The sequence below is a fragment of the Bufo bufo genome, chromosome 10 (genome assembly GCF_905171765.1).
Source record: "Bufo bufo chromosome 10, aBufBuf1.1, whole genome shotgun sequence".
NCBI classification, from domain to species: domain Eukaryota; kingdom Metazoa; phylum Chordata; class Amphibia; order Anura; family Bufonidae; genus Bufo; species Bufo bufo.
The window spans coordinates 90,100,679-90,123,796 of record NC_053398.1 but is presented as its reverse complement, the minus strand read 5'-3'; the positions used below and the strand labels follow the sequence as shown (position 1 = coordinate 90,123,796).

The window sequence follows — 23,118 nt, the reverse complement described above, 5'->3', positions numbered from 1 at the left end:
AACAGATCAAAATGATGATGCGAGTACAGAACAGTATACCTGAGGCTGAACTGGAGCTCACAGCATCATAGTGACCAGTAGTGACGAGTTCGGCTCACTAGAGCCATGGTCGGTCTGGGAAATGTGGTCCATCACACAGACCACATTTCACAGATTGCACGTGACAATGTGAATACTGTCTAAGTTGTTGAACGTTGGCACCAAAAGTAGAAATGAGTCTTAAACAATTTGCAATTTCCAGAGGAATATTCTAATTCTAAACAGGAGGTCAAGACAAAGGTTAAATGTTGATGTATCACCTGTCCTTGCCAATCAGAGGTATGCACAATGAAAATAGTTTCTGGAAGAGACTGTTCTGAGAGATTTTGATTTAATTGGTCCAGTAATATCTTCCGTGGAACCTATGAGATAATAGAGATTTCAGATGGTCCAAGACAACAGGTAATTCATCATAAAGATAATCTGGGACTCGCCTGAAGTAGCCAAGCAGTACCTGAGAGACTTGTCCTGCCTCTGCTGTCCTGTCACTCTCTGTACTCTGGGTTCTCTCAGACAGTCCTTTGGTAGAAGGCCTTTCTTTGACAGATACACTCCTCTTACTCTGAGGTGTCACACTTGGATGAAAAATGGCATTACAAGTTATTCATAACATACTTACATTAAGTTGTCAGATTTTTTTTTTTCTGAGTAATCAAAATTAATAATACAAAGGATCATCTTACCTTGGACTTTTCACAGATTTAGATTTTTCAGGAACTGAAAAAGTGATTGATTCGGAAAGAGTGTCAACATCTTGTGAGATATCCAAAGATACGTCCTGCAGCAGGAGGGAAGAAATAACACAAATTACCTTCTTGCCCGATATAGAACAGATATAGGAAAGGGAAATTCTTTAAAGCGGACCTGCCAGCTTAATATGCTGTCCTTTGTAAGTGCCCTATTATAGCTATAGGTCTGAATTGCTCATAGCCAAAATTACTCAAAAAATGCTGCAGCGTTTAATTACTAGCAGCAGTAAAAGAATACTGAATGCATGGAGTCCAACTGATGGACTGGCTCATGCCAGCTCCCCTCAATACTGAGAGTGCTAATTGCCAGGCTGTAGTATATAACATAGCAGCCTGTCAATCCCCATTCTTAGGGGCTGGAAAGTCTGGGAGAGCACTCTGCTCCTGAATGCAGTCGGGGTCAATCTATGAGCCTGCTGAAGGATTTCAGTGCTGGTAGTTCAAAACTTGCCCAATTTGTTTGTGTCATTTTGGAAATCAGCACTATAAACTTGTAGCTATAATATGCTGCCCTAAGTAAGATATATCCAATTTAAAGAGGACCTGTCACCGCTCCTGAGATGCCTGTTTTAATAGCTTCATGCGTTCCCCATGTAATAACAATTCTGGAGCATCTGTTCTTATGGCTCTATGTTGTGCCATTCCTTTATTATTTCTACTAGAGGTTATAAATGAATTGCTAGCCGTCTGCAGTAAGGGTACAGAGGGGTGTTACCAGTTGCAGGGCTCCAGATGGAGACCAAAATGGTCGCCAATGCGACTTAGAATTTACAAATGGCGACAAGACTTTTTAGTCTTGTCGCCATTTGCGACTAGACCCGCCGCAGCTGTAAATACAGCGGCGGGGCACAGGAGCTGATAGTTCTCTGCCCCGCCGCCAATGTTCTTCTCAGCAACGCAGTAGAGAAGGAGTCTCTCCCTCCGCCCCTGTGCTGCTGCCGCCAATAAGAAGAGACACGGGAGGAGGAGGGGAGGGGCTGTTGCCACTGCGCCACCAAGGAAGATAACTGAGCTGTTAATACAAATACAGGAGGCAGGTGCTGGAATGAAATAGCCGACACCCGACCTCTATGACAGGGAGCTGCGATCCCCCACCCCCCAACACCCCAGTATAATAAACATTGGTGGCGCAGTGCGCCCCCCCCCCACACCCCAGTATAATAAACATTGGGGGGGGGGCGCGCCCCCCCCCCCCCCAGTATAATAAACATTGGTGGTGCAGGGCGCCCCCCACACCCCAGTATAATAAACAGCAGTGCCAATTAGGGTAAAAAAAAAATATTAAAAATTAACTCACCTCCTCCAATTGATCGCGCAGCTGCCGGTCTCCTGTTCTTTCTTCAGGACCTGTGGTGACGTCACTGAGCTCATCACATGGTCCATTACCATGGTGATGGATCATGTGATGTACAATGTGATGAACACAGTGATGTCACCACAGGTCCTTTGACAGTTCCTGAAGAAATAACAGGAGACCGGCAGCTACGCGATCAATTGAAGGAGGAGAGTTAATTTTTTTATATTTTTTTAACCCTCAATTGACCTTCTACTATGCATTCTGTATTAAAGAATGCTATTATTTCCCCTTATAACCATGTTATAAGGGAAAATAACACAGTGAATAAACTTTCATCCTAGCAACCATGCGTGAAAATCACACCGCATCCTCAGTTGCTTGCGGATGCTTGCGATTTTCACGCAGCCCCATTAACTTCTATGGGGCCTGCGTTGCGTGAAAAACGCACAACATAGAGCATGCTGCTATTTTCACGCAACACACAAGTGATGCGTGAAAATCACCGCTCATGTGCACAACCCCATAGAGGTTAATGGGTCCGGATTCAGTGCGGGTGCAATGTGTTCACCTCACGCATTGCACCCGCGCAGAAATCTCGCCCGTGTGAAAGGGGCCTAAGGGTGAATAGGACAAGGGTTCCAGCCCCTAAGGGGGCTAATAGTAAGTAAAAAAAAAAACTAAAAAAAAACACTAAGGCTACTTTCACAGTTGCGGCAGTGTGATCCGGCGGGCAGTTCCGTCGTCGGAACTGCCTGCTGGATCCGCCGATCTGGATGTGACTGAAAGCATTTGTGATCCGGATGCGGATCCATCTCACAAATGCATTGCAAGGACGGATCCGTCTCTCCGCTTGTCATCCGGACAGACGGATCCGTCTTGTATCTTTTTTGCATGCGCAGACAGGAAGGACGGATCCGGCATTCCGGTATTTTGAATGCCGGATACGGCACTAATACATTCCTATGGGCAAAAATGTCAGATCCGGCATTCAGGCAAATCTCCAGTTTTTTTCGCCGGAGATAAAACAGTAGCATGCTACGGTTTTATCTTTTGCCCGATCAGTCAAAATGACTGAACTGAAGACATCCTGATGCAACTTGAACGGATTACTCTCTATTCAGAATGCATGGGGATAAAACTGATCAGTTCTTTTCCGGTATAGAGCCCCTGTGACGGAACTCTATGCCGGAAATGAAAAACGCTAGTGTGAAAGTACCCTAAAATATTAAGTTTCCCAATTTTACATATAAAATATATAAACAATAAATAAATAAACATATTACATAGTCTAACGGATCAGAAGAACGGAAAATGAAAGTGTGATGTCAACCCAGCCTTAAATGAAATACTAGAAACAGTCAGGAATGTCTCCTGGTCATCATGCTTTATGGCCAGCGTTTTATATTCCCTTTCTACTGTCAGACAGGAATCATTTAAATTAACAGCGTTTTATTTTAGTGCTGTTGCATTTTTATAGCATATTTTTGGTCTATCCAGCTCATCTAATAACTTTTATACCACTAGCTTTGTCCTTGGACCCTCCAGGCTCTATTTATATAGGCAAATAAATTCCAGGGACTGCCTTCTGAATAGGAAAAAGGGCGTCCGCGACGACCCTCTGAACCCTGTCGTCTTTCACCTCCTTCTTCTGAACATATGCCCACTTGGCATTTTTAAAGCATACAGAGAAAGCACCAGCTGGGGTGACGACATTAGGGAGATCAAGCTGGTAAGACTGCCATGTAACAGGTAGAAGGAGCTGGTGCTCTCTCCATATGCTAACATTTATATGGTCTTGGTTTACTTTGCAGCAAAATACGCCAACGACATTGGCTTGAAGTTTGATCTTCCCGATCACTGGAGTGCTCTAGGATTGTATCATGGTTTGCAGAGGTGAGGGGAGAGTACATCTAGTGGTTGGAAATGACTATTTAGTGCTCCACCCGCAGATTTTTATCTACTGGAAGTAAACAAAAATAAAAGTACCTAAATGACTGCAAACCAAAATTTTTTGAGAAGGGTGAGGAACTGATACAGCAGATATACTGGAAAATTATATAACTTTACATCATAAAATGAATGACATTTAAAGGCTTAATCTTTAATCTCCAAATGCCTAATATTGCAAATATGGCTATAATGCTTCTTGTTATAAGGGGCTTAACATGAATAAGGGTACTTTCACACTAGCGTTTTTCTTTTCCGGCATATATTTCCGTCACAAGGGCTCTATACCGGAAAAGAACTGATCAGTTTTATCCTAATACATTCTGAATGGAGAGCAATCCGTTCAGGATGCATCAGGATGTCTTCAGTTCAGTCATTTTGACTGATCAGGCAAAAGAGAAAACCGTAGCATGCTACGGTTTTGTCTCCGGCGAAAAAAACTGAAGACTTGCCTGAATGCCGGATCCAGCATTTTTTCCCATAGGAATGTATTAGTGCCGGATCCGGCATTCAGAATACCGGAATGCCGGATCCGTCCTTCCGGTCTGCGCATGCGCAGACTGATAAAAAGGTGAAAAAAATTTATGCCGTATCCGTTTTGCCGGATGACAAGGATCAGTCTTACTAATGCCATCAGTTGGCATACGTTTTGCCTGATCCGGCAGGCAGTTCCGGCGACAGAACTGCTTGCCAGATCTCTCTGCCGCAAGTGTGAAAGTACCCTAAGTCATGCATAAACATTGATTTTGCTGCTCAATTGTCTTCTACTTAATTCAAATCTAAGACATACAAAATGAGCATTGTTCACTCAACTCTACCTGACTTACTGTGTCCATCGAATCGTCCTGACGGGGGATTTTAACATCTACTGAAAGGTCTCCCTATAAAACAGAAACAACAATTGTATACAAAGTAAATGCAACAATATCACTGAAATAAACAGATTTTTTGACTACTCACAATAAAATCCTTTCCTTGTCAAGTTTATTGGTGGGGACAGGCATCATGGGTATTGGCTGACGATACTAAGCACCAAAAGAGTGTTAGCTACTGCTACCGGGCTATACTCCTTCTGTAGCCACTTAGCTAAACCAGCATGCACTTAAAGAGGTTCTCTGAGATTAATTTAAAATGGCCACGAGCAACTTGTCCTACAATGTGAGCAGGACTGGTTGCCACCACTTGCAGAGCTGCCTAGGGGGTGAGGGGGCAGGACCTCACTACACATTACACTGGCACTTGCATGTACTACATATTGGTGAGCGTCAGGCTGCTCAGCCATGATGGAATATTGTAGGCAGGGTGACATCACTACCATCCATTGTAAAAAAAACTATATATCAATCTGCTTAGCTCTTCCTGCTCTATAACATGTTGCCTGCAGATTGTGCTGCATTTTATGGCGACAGATCCTCTTTAACTAGAAGTGTAGACATCTCTCTCCTGGCTTGAGACCAGCATGGCCCCTTCTTCAGTGTACTTCCCTATGGTGAGTAGGGGTACTGCTGGTGAGCAGCTTGGAACCTGGCAGATACCTACACCGGTGGATGACAAGAGTAGCTCCGGTGTCCCACTTTTCTTCACTGAACTGGGGATGACATTTTTCGCCCAGTTCACTAAAGGACAACATCTTTCCAGCATGCTCAGCGCTTGCAGAAAGGGTACAGACTGGTATGTGGAGCTAACAATCTTTAGTGCTTACTGTATTAGGTATTTTTTATGTATTAGGTATTTTTAATGCAAAAAATGTAATGGAATGGGTTGGTATAGGGCAGTGTTGGCTAACCTCCAGCACTCCAGCTGTGGTGAAACTACGACTCTCACCATGCTCCATTCATTTCTATGGAGAAATGCCAAGCAAGTGTATATCTTGGGAGTCGCAGTTTTACCACAGCTGGAGTGCCAGAGGTTAGCCATCACAGGTATAAGGTATATAAGGGTTGGGATCAGATGTAGAGGTGAGGTGCTATTTTCAGCACAGTAAAAAAAAGACACGGCTGCTCAAGAGAGTCTGACTTTTGGCTTTTTACAGAAGATACTGTAGATGAGAAGGCTTCCGACGATCATATGAGATTCATCTATTGTCAGATATAGGATATTTCAACCAATATCAAGAATAATGTATTTAGATGCCTGAATGCCTACAACAAAAACTCACCATTTGGAATCACACATTCTAAGGATGACTATTTTATTTTATAATTTGGGCAAATACATATAAGGTATTCATGTGGCACCTAAGCAGAACCAGTGCCTTTTCATTTTTAAGTTTTAGTTCGAGGAAAATTAGAAAAATAGGAAAACACTAATTTGCTTCTGTTTTTGTTTTGTAATTCAATGTAATTAGTTGATCCATTACAATACCAGATATTTAGAGCGCCCCTGTGGTATGGTAACAGAGAGACAGTAATAATTTAGAGCGTCAGCCTCCTTAACGGCATATGCAGCTAGAAAGTAAATATACGTATTGTGGTTTCAGGTGGCTTTTCAGAATAAGCTATCCTGTGTGTAAAAGAGGAATAACACGACATCTGATCATTACATGACTTGTATACTGCATTTATCTGCAGGCTCTGTCTGTTTTCCCTGAGCTGTGCTTCAGGAAAGGTGGAGACTAGCTGCTATGTGGTCTCCTATACACTGCACAGAGAATAAGAGATTCACACATGGTGGAAATTATACAGCAATAATGAACCCTTAGATGCTGCAGCCACTTCTTTATGTGCCTCTCTGCCTTTGTCTCCCTCTAGCAGCTCCACCATCCTTCCTATCCATAGATTTCTATGGTCTGCAGTTGTAATCTAATCTCTCAGTGACTTGCTAACCCATCTTCACCGAAGACAAGTCAGCGATCAGTGCAGAAGACCTGGGGTAGGAGTGCAAGAGAAAAATCTATAAAGTGCAGAATGTGGAATGTTTCTGTAATAAGATAAATTACAAAGTTTCTTATCTTTACTTGCACTATTGATTTAGCAATTTAAAGTACGTTTTAACAGATGCTCACCGGACTGCTCATGTCTCTTCCTTGGCTTCCTTTGCTGTTTAGACTTCCAATTTCAGTCTGTGAACTTGACTGGGAAACTCCCTCGAAGAACGGTCTAAGCCAAACAGTGACAATATGTCAAACAAATGGAGAGAATACTGGATATTCACATCACAAGACACAAGGGCAGCATCGTCTCTACCTAAGCTTTGGTTTAGGAGTACTCAGGACACTCTCACTTTCCTCCAACTCTGGACAGCTATCACTTGGGTTAAACATTTCTAGACTGTCATATAAATCATCCAAATCTTCTTCCCGAATCTCATCACGTGAAACATGATCCAGGCTAAATCCAACCTTAAAAAGAAAATGACCATTACATATGTGAATAAAAAGGAGGAGATTAACAATTAAAAATGTTTCACATTGCAGAGAATTTCCTAATATAAAGTAGTCAAGGTAATTAAAAAGACACTATGTACAGCTTTACAGCTGGTGATGCAATGGATTCTTAATAAAGCAATACATTAATCATAGTAACTTCACAAGAAACCATCATCCATAAAAGTAATTGACAATGTCACAAAAGCATGAACACAAGGAAAATATATTTTATTCAATTTGCTACTTTATGTCTATTAATGCTAATCTATTAAGTATGTATGCATTCACTGAAGAAATGCATACAAGTATCCGCACAAACACTCTCAAAGGGATTTTCTGGGGTATAAAATACATTTACACGAAACATAATTCAAAAAACATGAAACTGCAATAAATTTTCCCACTCTGTGAAGCCTGCTAGCATAAGTTGATGTGAAGTCACTTGACCCACTGATGACCACAGCCTAAACAAGTAAGGCTACTTTCACACTTGCGTTTTGGCTTTCCATTTGTGAGATCCGTTCAGGGCTCTCACAAGCGGTCCAAAACAGATCAGTTTTGCCCTAATGCATTCCGAATGGAAAAGGATCCGCTCAGAATGCATCAGTGTGCCTCCGATCAGTCTCCATTCCGCTCTGGAGGCGGACACCAGAATGCTGCCTGCAGCGTTTTAGTGTTTGTCTGACGAAGCGGAGCCAAATGGATCCGTCCTGGCACACAATGTAAGTCAATGGGGACGAATCCGTTTTCTCTGACACAATCTGGCACAAAATAAAACGGATCCGTCCCCCATTGAATTTCAATGGTGTTCAAGATGGATACGTTATGGCTATAAAAGACATAACACAACCGGATGCTTCGTGGCTGATGCATGCAATTGTATCATTGTAATGGAAGCATTTTTACTGATCCATGATGGATCCGCAAAAAACGCTAGTGTGAAAGTAGCCCAAGTAAGTCAATGAAGTAAGTTTATTGCATTTTGGGAGTAAGGGAGAAGCTGTTCTACAGTATATGGAAACCGTTAAAGTATATAACTGCCCATATGTACTGTAGAATAGTTTCTCCCTGCATTAACAATAGCAAGCATCTCTTGGGGTCATGTACATGGAGATGAGGATCTAATTCTCTCTGTAACAAAATCACAGAATTGCAGTGGCCAATATGGGGGAACTGCTCAAACCCCAAACACTGTAGCGTGTTTCTCATTGGGCGAGCAGTCCCACCACATGTGAACCACAGAATTATCGTGGCAAATATGGGGGAGCTGCTCAAACCCCAAACACTGTAGCGTGTTTCTCATTGGGCGAGCAGTCCCACCGCATTTGAACCACAGAAATATCGTGGCAGATATGGGGGAGCTGCTCAAACCCCAAACACTGTAGCATGTTTCTCATTGGGGGAGCAGTCCCACCGCATGTGGACCGCAGCAAACGACCATCCCGAGCAATTAATGCGTACAAAGGAGGACGCCAGCGCGGTCCACATGCACCACAAAAGCATCCTACACAAACCAGAGCATTGTGCGGATGAAAATACAATTATATAAATCACTGAAGAAAATGCACAAAACGGATATGCCACTGACTATACTGGCTGGTCATACAAGCAGATATTAAAAGCTGAGACTTTTGCCAATATATTCCTGTCAGGAAAATATCGGAGCCCATCATGCACCACGTCACGGTCACTCAGCATGGCAAGGGGTCCTACCAATACACTAACTGTGATGTGAACACGGTCTGAAGGTGATGTAATCCAGCTCACAGCCAAGCTTCCACACAACCGCCTAGCAGGACAGCTAGTGCAATGTGAACAAAGCAAGACTGTAAGCCACACCCAGCGCAATCCCTCCCTGTATCCTGTCAGCGCAATCCCTCCCTGGCCCCCTTCTCCCCGCCCATGCTGGCTGAAGGGTTGCTTTAACCCCTTAAAGACCGGGACTACGTACATTTTTTGCATTTTTTTTTTTCCTCCACACGTTCCAATAGCCATAAGGATTTTATTTTTTAGTTCACTTAGCCATACGAAGGGTTATTTTTTGCAAGACAAGATTATTATTATTCTGCAACTTGTTTTATTACTTTAAAAAAATAAAAACCTTGAAAAAAAATCTAAATTTTCTTTGCATCACCATTTTCTGACTTTTTTATATATTGGTCTACAGACTGTATGAGGGCTTGTTTTTTGCAGATTGAACTGTAGTTTTTATTGGTACCATTTTTGTGGTATGTATGACTTTTTGATCACTGTTATTCAATTTCTTGGGGGGACAAGGTGACAAAACAAAAAAAAACAAAAAAAAAAGGGGCAAATCGTGTGTTTTTCTTTTTTTCGTTACTGCGTTCGGATGGGGCGATACCAAATATATAAATTTTTTTCTTTGTTTATATATTTTTATATTTAAAACTGGTAAAGGGGGGATGATTTAATATTTTGTTTTTTTTACATTTTCACAACGTTTCCACTTTTTATTAAATAACTATTAGCCCACTCAGGGAGCTAGAACCTGGGATCTTCTTCTGAGCTCTTGTCCTATTCACCCTAATAGAGATCTATTAGGGTGAACAGGAATTTGACACGCTCCCTGCTAAGCTGTCACACAGCTTAGCAGGGAGGTTACTATGACAGCCCTGGGAAGTCTAAGCAGGCCCTAGGTGCTCATGGTAACCGATCGGAGCCCTGCGATTTCACTGTGGAGGCTCCAATTGGAAGGTAGAGGGAGCCGCATCACTCTGCCTTACCTAACAGATGCCACTATTGAAGTTAACTTATTAAAATTTGTGTCGGCTGGGGAGAGAAGGACGCACCGCAATGGGATTGGGTTAAAATGGTACTGAATTTTTTTGTTTTGTATACACTGCTCAAAAAAATAAAGGGAACACAAAAATAACACATCCTAGATCTGAATTAATTAAATATTCTTCTGAAATACTTTGTTCTTTACATAGTTGAATGTGCTGACAACAAAATCACACAAAAAAAATAAAAAATGGAAATCAAATTTTTCAACCCATGGAGGTCTGGATTTGGAGTCACACTCAAAATTAAAGTGGAAAAACACACTACAGGCTGATCCAACTTTGATGTAATGTCCTTAAAACAAGTCAAAATGAGGCTCAGTAGTGTGTGTGGCCTCCACGTGCCTGTATGACCTCCCTACAACGCCTGTGCATGCTCCTGATGAGGTGGCGGACGGTCTCCTGAGGGATCTCCTCCCAGACCTGGACTAAAGCATCTGCCAACTCCTGTGGTGCAACGTGACGTTGGTGGATAGAGCAAGACATGATGTCCCAGATGTGCTCAATTGGATTCAGGTCTGGGGAACGAGCGGGCCAGTCCATAGCATCAATGCCTTCGTCTTGCAGGAACTGCTGACACACTCCAGCCACATGAGGTCTAGCATTGTCTTGCATTTTAGGAGGAACCCAGGGCCAACCCCACCAGCATATGGTCTCACAAGGGGTCTGAGGATCTCATCTCGGTACCTAATGGCAGTCAGGCTACCTCTGGCGAGCACATGGAGGGCTGTGCGGCCCTCCAAAGAAATGCCACCCCACACCATTACTGACCCAATGCCAAACCGGTCATGCTGGAGGATGTTGCAGGCAGCAGAACGTTCTCCACGGCGTCTCCAGACTCTGTCACATCTGTCACGTGCTCAGTCTGAACCTGCTTTCATCTGTGAAGAGCACAGGGCGCCAATGGCGAATTTGCCAATCTTGGTGTTCTCTGGCAAATGCCAAACGTCGTGCACGGTGTTGGGCTGTAAGCACAACCCCCACCTGTGGACGTCGGGCCCTCATATCACCCTCATGGAGTCTGTTTCTGACCGTTTGAGCAGACACATGCACATTTGTGGCCTGCTGGAGGTCATTTTGCAGGGCTCTGGCAGTGCTCCTCCTGTTCCTCCTTGCACAAAGGCGGAGGTAGCGGTCCTGCTGCTGGGTTGTTGCCCTCCTACGGCCTCCTCCACTTCTCCTGATGTACTGGGCTGTCTCCTGGTAGCGCCTCCATGCTCTGGACACTACGCTGACAGACACAGCAAACCTTCTTGCCACAGCTCGCATTGATGTGCCATCCTGGATAAGCTGCACTACCTGAGCCACTTGTGTGGGTTGTAGACTCCGTCTCATGCTACCACTAGAGTGAAAGCACCGCCAGCATTCAAAAGTGACCAAAACATCAGCCAGGAATTATAGGAACTGAGAAGTGGTCTGTGGTTACCACCTGCAGAACCACTCCTTTATTGGGGGTGTCTTGCTAATTGCCTATAATTTCCACCTGTTGTCTATCCCATTTGCACAACAGCATGTGAAATTGATTGTCACTCAATGTTGCTTACTAAGTGGACAGTTTGATTTCACAGAAGTGTGATTGACTTGGAGTTACAGTGTGTTGTTTAAGTGTTCCCTTTATTTTTTTGAGCAGTATATTATATATATATATATATATATATATATAAATAAAGGATAAATAAAGTATATTAAAATTAACTTAATAAAATCAGGAATTTGGGCACTGTACAAGTAGTAACTTTGCAACTTTCCTGAAAAGCGGGTGTGACGTGGGTGTGAAGGACCAGCGGCCCTGCCACATTCATCATTTTCTACTCCAGTTTTCTGGTGTAAAAGAACACTAAAACCTCTGCCGGACAGGGGCCGGCATAAATATCGGTATAGGGGACCGGACTGCCAGGTGCTGCACCTAATGTATGATGAGGCATTATGTCTTGTCGTAGCCTGGCATACGATTTTGGGCTATGAGAAATCTCCCCTATTGACTTTTTTAAAGAAACCCTAACGAATGGATGAACTAACAATGTTTATTTTTTAATTAAAACTTATAAGCAAGGTGGGGCTGCTAGGGAGATGTGAATCCAATGGGTTGCAATGCAGTTTTTATTGGCAACTGCTGATCCCAGAAAAAAAAAAAAGATGTAAAATGCAGTCAGAAAAGCTAAGGTCAGGGTAAGCAGCAGACAAATAAATGTGGTCAATAACAAGCTGGGTCAGTAGACCATACAGAAGAAAAAAACAGGGATGACAAACAGGAGAGGTGTGGCGGTGACCACCTGGGGAAAAAAGGCGGTCGGTAAGCGGATCAAGGGATCACAGGGAAGGGTGATCGATTGGGCACAATAGGTTCCTGATTGGGGACAGAGGGTGACAGTATGAGCATATTAGGCTTTTGGCACAATAAGGGCTCTTTCACGGTAGTCACAGGACCTCTAGATGACAAAGCTCTGATCTCCTCATGTCTCGAACATGGTGACTAGGTGTTAGCAATCTCTGGAAGGGACCGCTCTGATTGGTCAGATGTCTATGACAGCTGCCAGATGTGGTGTCTCTGCTGAGTCCCATAGTAATAGTACAGAGCAGTACAGGAATGCAGTCCTATTACACCTCTGCATGAAACTGGAAAATAACACAAAATGTATTATCCTGTTTTTCCTGTGTTCAAGCCATAACCTGCTTCTTAGTTAAAAGCGAAGGAGCAACTTGTTGCTTTCAAGACATTATTTTGGCTTGGGTGACATACAGGCCCGACTTTATGCCTGAAAAGGATTTGAACTGGAAAAACAATGCAACATTGTGACCCCATTTTGAAAACTGCACTCCCTAAGGCATTCGTCTAGAGCAGTGATGCCCAACCTACGGCCCGCGGGCCACAAAGCTGTGTCATGCGGCCTGTGCAGCAGAGATAGCGATTTTACTCCCTGTAAAAAGTCTAAGGCGTACCGATACGCCTTAGACTATTCCATCACATTCATCAGCGCAGTGAGCGCTGTAAACGGCCCGGGTGATGCTGCCTGTGCTTGGAGGAGATTTTTGTATAACTTACCAGTAAAATCTCTTTCTCACTCTTCATTGGGGGACACAGGAACCGTGGGTATAGCTATGTCCTCTAGGAGGCGTTGACACTAGGCAGAAGCTGTTAGCTCCTCCCCTGGCAGCTATACCCCCTCCAGCCTGGAGAGAGAGCTTCAGTTTGTGTACAAGCAGTAGGAGAAGCAAGTCAACCAAAGAAAAAAACGTGGAACACCAACCATGCCAAAGGACCCAACGGGGTTCAAACCAGCAACTGCCACAACTGTGGTAGAACAATACTGGGTGGGTGCTGTGTCCCCCGATGAAGAGCGAGAAAGAGATTTTACTGGTAAGTTATACAAAAATCTCCTTTTCTCGCCCATATTCATTGGGGGACACAGGAAACGTGGGACCTTCAAAAGCAGTCCACAGGGAGGGAAAAACCACAGACCCATGGAAGCAATCATCCCTGCAGGCATCTAAGAAACTGCCGCCTGCAAGACCATGCGGCCTAAGGCAGTCTCCGCCGATGCATAAGTATGCACCTGGTAAAATTTAGTGAATTTGTGTAAGGAGGACCAAGTAGCTGCCTTACACAACTGTGCAGCCGAAGCGCGATTCCTCCGAGCCCAAGATGCACCCATCGCCTCGGGCGCGGTATGCCTTCGCAATTGCAGACCAAATCCAGCGTGCGATTGCCACCTTGGAGGCCGCTTATCTCTTGCAAGGACCCTCCAGAATGACAAAAAGGAAGTCCGTACGGCGAAAGGGACTGGAGACTGCTAAATAGATCTTCAGAGCTCTGACAACATCCAAATGGTGTAACTCCTTTACCTTAGGGTGTGAAGGAGATGGACACAGTGAGGGAAGGACAATTTCCTTGTTAATATGGAAGTCAGAGACCACCTTCGGAAGAAAAGAAGAGACAGGCCGGAGAAACACTTTGTCCCTACGAATAACCAGTAAGGGTTCTCTGCAAGAGAACCCCGCCAACTCAGACACCCATCTGATGGAAGTGATAGCGACCAGAAAAACTACCTTCCAGGACAGGAGTCGGAGAGAAATCTCCCGCAAGGGCTCAGGGGGAAGCCTGGAGCTCTAAGAGGACTAAATTCAGATCCCAAGGCGGTAAAGGAGGACGGTACGGAGGAACTGTATGTGCCACTCCCTGAAGAAAAGGTCCTTACTGGCCCCAGGGCGCTGGGAAAGGATAGAAAGCGCCGACACTTGACCCTTCAAAGAACTAAGGGCCAGATGAAGGTCCAACCCCGATTGTAGAAAGGACAGGACCGTGGAGAGAGAAAAACGAAGTGGTGAAATATTTCGGCTTTCACAGAAACCCAGGAAGAACCTCCGGGTCCTGTAATAGATCCTGGACGACACAGGCTTCCTGGCCTGAATCATAGTGCGGATCACATCCGCCGAAAACCCTCTGCGCGTTAGAATGGCGGTTTCAATGGCCATGCAGTCAAACGAAGAAATGGAAGACTGGTCCCTGCGAAAGAAGGTAGTCTCTGATAGGTAGTGACCAAGGAACGTCTCCTAGAAGTAGAACGAGGTCGGCTTACCATGCGGGACGGGGCCAATCCGGGGCGACGAGGATCGTCGGAATGCCCTCCATCCTGATTTTCCGTAGAACCATGGGTAGGAGGGGGAAGGGGGGAAACACGTAAAGGAGGGAGAACCCTTGCCAAGGGGAGATCAGGGCATCCATGCTGCAAGCTTCCGGATCCCTTGCGCGGGAGAGGAAGGTGGGAAGTTTCGGATCCATCGTGGTCCTGCTGAGGAAGTGCGAAGTCCAGTTCTCCACACCCGGGATGTAGATCGCTATAATGCCGGTACATGGGCCTCCGCCCACCGTAAGATCTTGGCAGATTCCTGCATCACCACGAGGCTGCACGTTCCCCCCTGGTGGCTGATGTACGCATTGTCCGACTGGACTCTAACTGGGCGACCCTTCAGGAGGTGGGTCCAGTGCTGGAGGGATAAAAGAATCACCTTGAACTCCAGTACATTGATTGGGAGCTTGGACTCCGACCGAGACCATGTGCCTTGGACTGTCCTGGGAGGGAACACTCCTCCCCAACCCAGGCGACTGGCGTCGATGATAACAACCGTCCAGGATATCGGAAGGAAAAACCTTCCCAGAACTGGAACCGACAGCCACCAACAAAGGGACGACCTCACCTGAGGAGAGAGGCGGATGGAACAGTCCAGGCTCTCAGAAGATATGTCCCAGGAGGACAGGATCGCTCTAGAATGTGCGAGAGTGGAATTGGGTAAAGAAAATCGCCTCAAAACAGGCGACCATCTTCCCTAACGTCCTCATGCAGAGTCGAATGGACGGAAGTCTGCAGTCGAGAAGAACCCTCACGGAGCGGTGTAAGGCCAGTCGCTTGTCCGGAGGAAGACGAATCTGTGCCGCTTCCGTGTCCAGAAGCATACCCAAAAAGACCAATTGTCTGGAGGGAGTCAGAGAGAGGACTTCTGCAGATTGACCAGCCAACCGAAACGTGCCAGGGCTTCCAGCGTGATCTTTACGCTGCTCGACGCCTGAGCGAAAGAGGAAGCCTTGATGAGGATGTCGTCCAGATAAGGCATAAGGAAGATGCTTCTGGAACGGAGCAGGGGCTAGAATCTTTGTGAAGACCCAAGGTGCAGTTGCCAGCCCGAACGGTAGGGCGACAAACTGGTAATAATAGTCTCCTATCGCAAACCTCAGGAAGCGCTGGTGACTCCGCGCGATGGGGACGTGGAGGTATGCGTCCTGGATATCTATGGCCGAAAGGAATTCCCCCTGCTCCAAAGAAGCAATTACGGAACGAAGGGATTCAATCCGAAACCGCTGGAGACAGAGGAACTTGTTCAGTAGTTTGAGGTCCAGGATTGGGCGCACCAAGCCCTCCTTTTTGGGGACCACAAAAAAGTTTGAATAGAACTCTGTGAACCTTTCTGCTGGGGAAACGGGAGAGATGACTCCCCGGTCCAGGAGGGACTGAATGGCCTGCGAGAAGGCGGCGGCCGCCCGCTCAGGGTCCCGTGGAAGACAGGATTGAAAAAACCTGTCTGGGGGATGAAACAGAAACTCGATTAGGTATCCTGAGGATACAATCTCGAGTGCCCAAGCGTCGGAGACGTGGGCCCGTCAGACGTCCTGGAAGAGGAGGAGGCGGCCCACCACCCAGTTGGGCAGGGGCGCACCTCCAGGCTGAGGACTGCTTAGCTGCAGGTGGTCGAGTGCCCTGAGGCCTGGGACAACAGGAGGGCTGTGCCTGAAAGGACTTTTTTTGCGTTGATCTTGGGAAGTAAACCCGCCTCCCCCCCCCAGCGGAAGAGCTCGCCGCGGGGCAGGAACTAGCGAATCGACGAAAGGGCCTGTCACGTGAGAGGCCCGCTTGGCCCTAGGCTGTGGGAGATGGGTGTTCTTGCCTCCCGTAGCCTCAGAAATAATTTTGTCCAGCCGACAACCAAAAAGACGGGTGCCGGCAAATGGGAGACTAAAGAATGCTTGGAAGTCGCGTCCGCTGCCCACACCTTCAGCCAAAGCTCGCGGCGTAAGGTGACCGCAAGCGCCGAAGAGCGCGCGATGAGGGCGCCAGCGTCCAAGGGCGCCTCACAGAGGGACTTTCCCGCCTGGATGATCAGCTGCACCGAGGATCGGAGATCCTGAGCAGGGACCTCGGATACCAAGTCCTGGTCCAACTGGCTGCCCCACTCACAGATGGCCTTTGCCACCCACGTGGAGGCGAACACACGGCCTAAAGGCTGACCCTGTAGCTGCAAAGAGGGACTTCGGCCTGCCACTTCGGACCGAAGGGAGGACCCAGCTATAGGAATAGACGTATTTTTGGCTAGTCGCGCCACTGGTGCGTCCACCTTAGGAGGGGATGTCCACGTGAAAACGCAGTCCGCTGGGAAAGGATAGAGGATGTCCAGCTACAAAAATCTCCTTTTTTCACATATTTTTACCAGTCTGCGGATTCGGCATTGTGGTATTTTTAATGCCGGATCCAGCACTAATACATATCAATGTAAATTAATGCCAGATCCGGCATTCCAGAATTTTGGACGGAGATAATACCGCAGCATGCTGCGGTATTTCCTCTGTCCAAAACGCCGTTCGGTGAATGAACTGAAGACATCCTGAACGGATTTCTCTCCATTCAGAATGCATTAACCACTTCCCGACCGCCTAACGCACGGATGCGTCCGGAAGGTGGTTGATTCATTCCTCCTGGACGCATCCGTGCGTCATCTCGCGAGACGCGAGATTTCCTGTGAACGCGCGCACACAGGCGCGCGCGCTCACAGGAACGGAAGGTAAGAGAGTTGATCTCCAGCCTGCCAGCGGCGATCGTTCGCTGGCAGGCTGGAGATGTGTTTTTTTTAACCCCTAACAGGTATATTAGACGCTGTTTTGATAACAGCGTCTAATATACCTGCTACCTGGTCCTCTGGTGGTCCCCTTTGTTTGGATCGACCACCAGAGGACACAGGTAGCTCAGTAATATGTTGCACCAAGCACCACTACACTACACCCCCCCCCCGTCACTTATTAACCCCTTATTCACCGTTGATCACCCCATATAGACTCCCTGATCACCACCCTGTCATTGATTACCCCCCTGTCATTGATCAACCCCCTTTAAAGCTCCATTCAGATGTCCGCATGATTTTTACGGATCCACTGATAGATGGATCGGATCCGCAAAACGCATACGGACGTCTGAATGAAGCCTTACAGGGGCGTGATCAATGACTGTGGTTATCACCCCATATAGACTCCCTGATCACCCCCCTGTCATTGATTACACCCCTGTCATTGATCAACCCCCTGTAAAGCTCCATTCAGATGTCCGCATGATTTTTACGGATCCACTGATAGATGGATCGGATCCGCCAAACGCATACGGACGTCTGAATGAAGCCTTACAGGGGCGTGATCAATGACTGTGGTTATCACCCCATATAGACTCCCTGATCACCCCCCTGTCATTGATTACACCCCTGTCATTGATCAACCCCCTGTAAAGCTCCATTCAGATGTCCGCATGATTTTTACGGATCCACTGATAGATGGATCGGATCCGCCAAACGCATACGGACGTCTGAATGAAGCCTTACAGGGGCGTGATCAATGACTGTGGTTATCACCCCATATAGACTCCCTGATCACCCCCCTGTCATTGATTACACCCCTGTCATTGATCAACCCCCTGTAAAGCTCCATTCAGATGTCCGCATGATTTTTACGGATCCACTGATAGATGGATCGGATCCGCAAAACACATACAGGCGTCTCCCTGGAGCCTTCCAGGGGGGGTGATCACCCCATATAGACTCCCTGATCACCCCCCCTGTCATTGATCACCCCCCCTGTCATTGATCACCCCCCCCTGTCATGCTGCATTCAGATGTCCGTATGATTTTTACGGATCCACGGATACATGGATCGGATCCGCAAAACACATACGGACATCTGAATGGAGCCTTACAGGGGGGTGATCAATGACAGGGGGGTGATCACCCCATATAGACTCTCTGATCACCCCCCTGTCATTGATCACCACCCCTGTCATTGATCACCCCCCCTGTCATTGATCACCCTCTGTAAGGCTCCATTCAGACATTTTTTTGGCCCAAGTTAGCGGAATTTTTTTTTTTTTCTTACAAAGTCTCATATTCCACTAACTTGTGTCAAAAAATTAAATCTCACATGAACTCACCATACCCCTCACGGAATCCAAATGCGTAAAATTTTTTAGACATTTATATTCCAGACTTCTTCTCACGCTTTAGGGCCCCTAGAATGCCAGGGCAGTATAAATACCCCACATGTGACCCCATTTCGGAAAGAAGACACCCCCAGGTATTCCGTGAGGGGCATATTGAGTCCATGAAAGATTGAAATTTTTGTCCCAAGTTAGCGGAAAGGGAGACTTTGTGAGAAAAAAATAAAAAATATCAATTTCCGCTAACTTGTGCCAAAAAAAAAAAAATTCTATGAACTCGCCATGCCCCTCATTGAATACCTTGGGGTGTCTTCTTTCCAAAATGGGGTCACATGTGGGGTATTTATACTGCCCTGGCATTCTAGGGGCCCCAAAGCGTGAGAAGAAGTCTGGTATCCAAATGTCTAAAAATGCCCTCCTAAAAGGAATTTGGGCACCTTTGCGCATCTAGGCTGCAAAAAAGTGTCACACATCTGGTATCGCCGTACTCAGGAGAAGTTGGGGAATGTGTTTTGGGGTGTCATTTTACATATACCCATGCTGGGTGAGATAAATATCTTGGTCAAATGCCAACTTTGTATAAAAAAAATGGGAAAAGTTGTCTTTTGCCAAGATATTTCTCTCACCCAGCATGGGTATATGTAAAAAGACACCCCAAAACACATTCCCCAACTTCTCCTGAATACAGCGATACCACATGTGTGACACTTTTTTGCAGCCTAGGTGGGCAAAGGGGCCCATATTCCAAAGAGCACCTTTAGGATTTCACAGGTCATTTACCTACTTACCACACATTAGGGTCCCTGGAAAATGCCAGGGCAGTATAACTACCCCACAAGTGACCCCATTTTGGAAAGAAGACACCCCAAGGTATTCCGTGAGGGGCATGGCGAGTTCCTAGAATTTTTTATTTTTTGTCACAAGTTAGTGGAAAATGATGATTTTTTTTTATTTATTTATTTTCTTACAAAAGTCTCATATTCCACTAACTTGTGACAAAAAATAAAAACTTCCATGAACTCACTATGCCCATCAGCGAATACCTTGGGGTGTCTTCTTTCCAAAATGGGGTCACTTGTGGGGTAGTTATACTGCCCTGGCATTCTAGGGGCCCAAATGTGTGGTAAGGAGTTTGAAATCAAATTCTGTAAAAAATGACCAGTGAAATCCGAAAGGTGCTCTTTGGAATGTGGGCCCCTTTGCCCACCTAGGCTGCAAAAAAGTGTCACACGTGGTATCTCCGTATTCAGGAGAAGTTGGGCAATGTGTTTTGGGGTGTCATTTTACATATACCCATGCTGGGTGAGAGAAATATCTTGGCAAAAGACAACTTTTACCATTTTTTATACAAAGTTGTCTTTTGCCAAGATATTTCTCTCACCCAGCATGGGTATATGTAAAATGACACCCCAAAACACATTCCCCTACTTCTCCTGAGTACGGAGATACCACATGTGTGACACTTTTTTGCAGCCTAGGTGGGCAAAGGGGCCCATATTCCAAAGAGCACCTTTCGGATTTCACTGGCCATTTTTTACTGAATTTGATTTCAAACTCCTTACCACACATTTGGGCCCCTAGAATGCCAGGGCAGTATTACTACCCCACAAGTGACCCCATTTTGGAAAGAAGACATCCCAAGGTATTCGCTGATGGGCATAGTGAGTTCATGGAAGTTTTGATTTTTTGTCACAAGTTAGTGGAATATGAGACTTTGTAAGAAAATTTTTTTTAAAAAATCATCATTTTCCGCTAACTTGTGACAAAAAATAAAATGTTCTATGAACTCACTATGCCCATCAGCGAATACCTTAGGGTGTCTACTTTCCGAAATAGGGTCATCTGTGGGGTGTTTGTACTGTCTGGGCATTGTAGAACCTCAGGAAACATGACAGGTGCTCAGAAAGTCAGAGCTGCTTCAAAAAGCGGAAATTCACATTTTTGTACCATAGTTTGTAAACGCTATAACTTTTACCCAAACCATTTTTTCTTTACCCAAACATTTTATTTTTATCAAAGACATGTAGAACAATAAATTTAGAGCAAAATTTATATATGGATGTCGTTTTTTTTTGCTAAATTTTACAACTGAAAGTGAAAAATGTCATTTTTTTGCAAAAAAAATCGTTAAATTTCGATTAATAACAAAAAAAGTAAAAATGTCAGCAGCAATGAAATACCACCAAATGAAAGCTCTATTAGTGAGAAGAAAAGGAGGTAAAATTCATTTGGGTGGTAAGTTGCATGACCGAGCAATAAACGGTGAAAGTAGTGTAGGTCAGAAGTGTAAAAAGTGGCCTGGTCTTTCAGGGTGTTTAAGCCATGGGGGCTGAGGTGGTTAAGATAAAACTGATCAGTTCTTTTCCGGTGTAGAGCCCCTAGGACGGAACTCTGTGCAGGAAAAGAAAAACGCTAGTGTGAAAGTACCCTTAGGGAATCCAGTATAGAATTCATAAAAACATTCTAAATATACAGAGCATACCTTGTGCCACGTCAATGAAATAAATGTACAGTGCTGAGTGTGGTGGGTTTAAACAATGTTTTGTTTGGGAACACCCCCTTTCAAAATTTCTCATTTTCCCCTGTCACTGGTATTATGTTGGGGTTAATCTTAGCTTCATTCAGATGTTACATTTATTCTGCAAGTCGATACAATTACAACATACGAAATGTATATAGTTTTGTTTTTTTACTTTTTTTTCTTGGAAGACAAGCAGTAGTTTTTATGCCATCTTTATGGGGGGTCGTATGACTTCTTAGGGTACTTTCACACTAGCGTTGTTTAAATTCGGTGGGCAATTCAGTCGCCGGAACTGCCCGCCGGATCCGGAAAAACGTGTGAAAACGGATTACATTTAAATCCTGATCAGGATTCTGATCACAATGAAAAAATGCATTGGAAAAAATGTATCCGCCATTTATGGACTAACTTTTTTTGCGCATTTTTCAGTCAAAGTGTTCCGGATTTTTGGCCGGAGGTAAAAATACAACATGCTACGGTTTTCTGAAAAGCCTGATCAGTAAAAAAAGCTGAACTGAAGACATCCTGATGCACCCTGAATGGAATGCTCTCCATTCAGAATGCATGGGGATAAAACTGATCAGTTCTTTTCCAGATTTGAGCCCCTAGGACGGAACTCAGCGCCGGAAAAGAAAGACGCTAGTGTGAAAGTACCCTTAATCACTTTTTTTATTCCAATTATTATTTTTTTTGCGACTATATCTTAAAGGGTTGTCCAGACGTTAATATTGATGATCTATTGTCAGGATAGGTCATTAATATGAGATTGGCAGAGGTCTGAAACCCCGCTGATCAGCTGTTGGAAGAGGAGGCAGCACACCATGTGAGTGCCGCTTCCTGTCCATTACACTGCACTTTGACTCAGAAGTGCAGTGTAATGGCAAGTTCTCGCTCTATTCACTGGAATGGAGTGAGTACTTGTAATTACACTACACCACTGCTGCAAGGAAAAAGAAGCGTAGTGTAAAGATCAGGGAGCAAGGTTGTGTAGATGTAATTATTTTCCCTTATAACATGGTTATAAGGGAAAATAATAGTCAAATAGGGCTGGAGGGGTTAAAAAAAATAAAAATAAAACATTTTAACTCACCTTAATCCACTTGTTCGCGCAGCCCGGCATTTCTTCTGTCTTCATCTGTGAGGGAAAGGACCTGTGGTGACGTCACTGCGTTCATCACATGGTCCCTCACATGATCCATCACCATGGTAATGGACCATGTGATGAGCTCAGTGACATCACCACAGGTCCTTTGACAGGTCCTGAAGAAAGAACAGGAGATCGGCAGCTACACGATCAATTGGAGGAGGAGAGTTCATTTTTATTTATTTTTTTAACCCTCGTTGGCACTGCACCACCTGTGGTGTTGGGGGGGGGGGGGGGGGGGGGAACACTGTGCCACCAATGAAGATAACTGACCTGTTAATACACTGCTCAAAAAAATAAAGGGAACACAAAAATAACACATCCTAGATCTGGATTAATTAAATATTCTTCTGAAATACTTTGTTCTTTACATAGTGGAATGTGCTGACAACAAAATCACACAAAAATTAAAAAATGGAAATCAAATTTTTCAACCCATGGAGGTCTGGATTTGGAGTCACACTCAAAATTAAAGTGGAAAAACACACTACAGGCTGATCCAACTTTGATGT

At 45.1% G+C, this 23,118-nt stretch overlaps 1 protein-coding gene across 2 annotated transcripts in view; it reads right to left on the bottom strand.

The window, feature by feature from the left end:
- The window catches only part of PACS1 (phosphofurin acidic cluster sorting protein 1), a 148,815-nt gene that overhangs the window by 83,253 nt on the left and 42,444 nt on the right, over positions 1-23,118 (bottom strand). The window contains exons 9-14 of one of the 2 annotated variants that reach the window (XM_040409020.1): positions 7,218-7,372; positions 7,037-7,130; positions 4,851-4,913; positions 723-817; positions 494-614; positions 300-401 (exon numbers count right to left, since the gene is read on the bottom strand). In XM_040409020.1, the coding sequence (XP_040264954.1) occupies positions 300-401; positions 494-614; positions 723-817; positions 4,851-4,913; positions 7,037-7,130; positions 7,218-7,372 (630 nt within the window). The remainder of the gene's footprint in view (positions 1-299; positions 402-493; positions 615-722; positions 818-4,850; positions 4,914-7,036; positions 7,131-7,217; positions 7,373-23,118) is intronic. The other variant, XM_040409021.1, reaches the window with a different exon arrangement.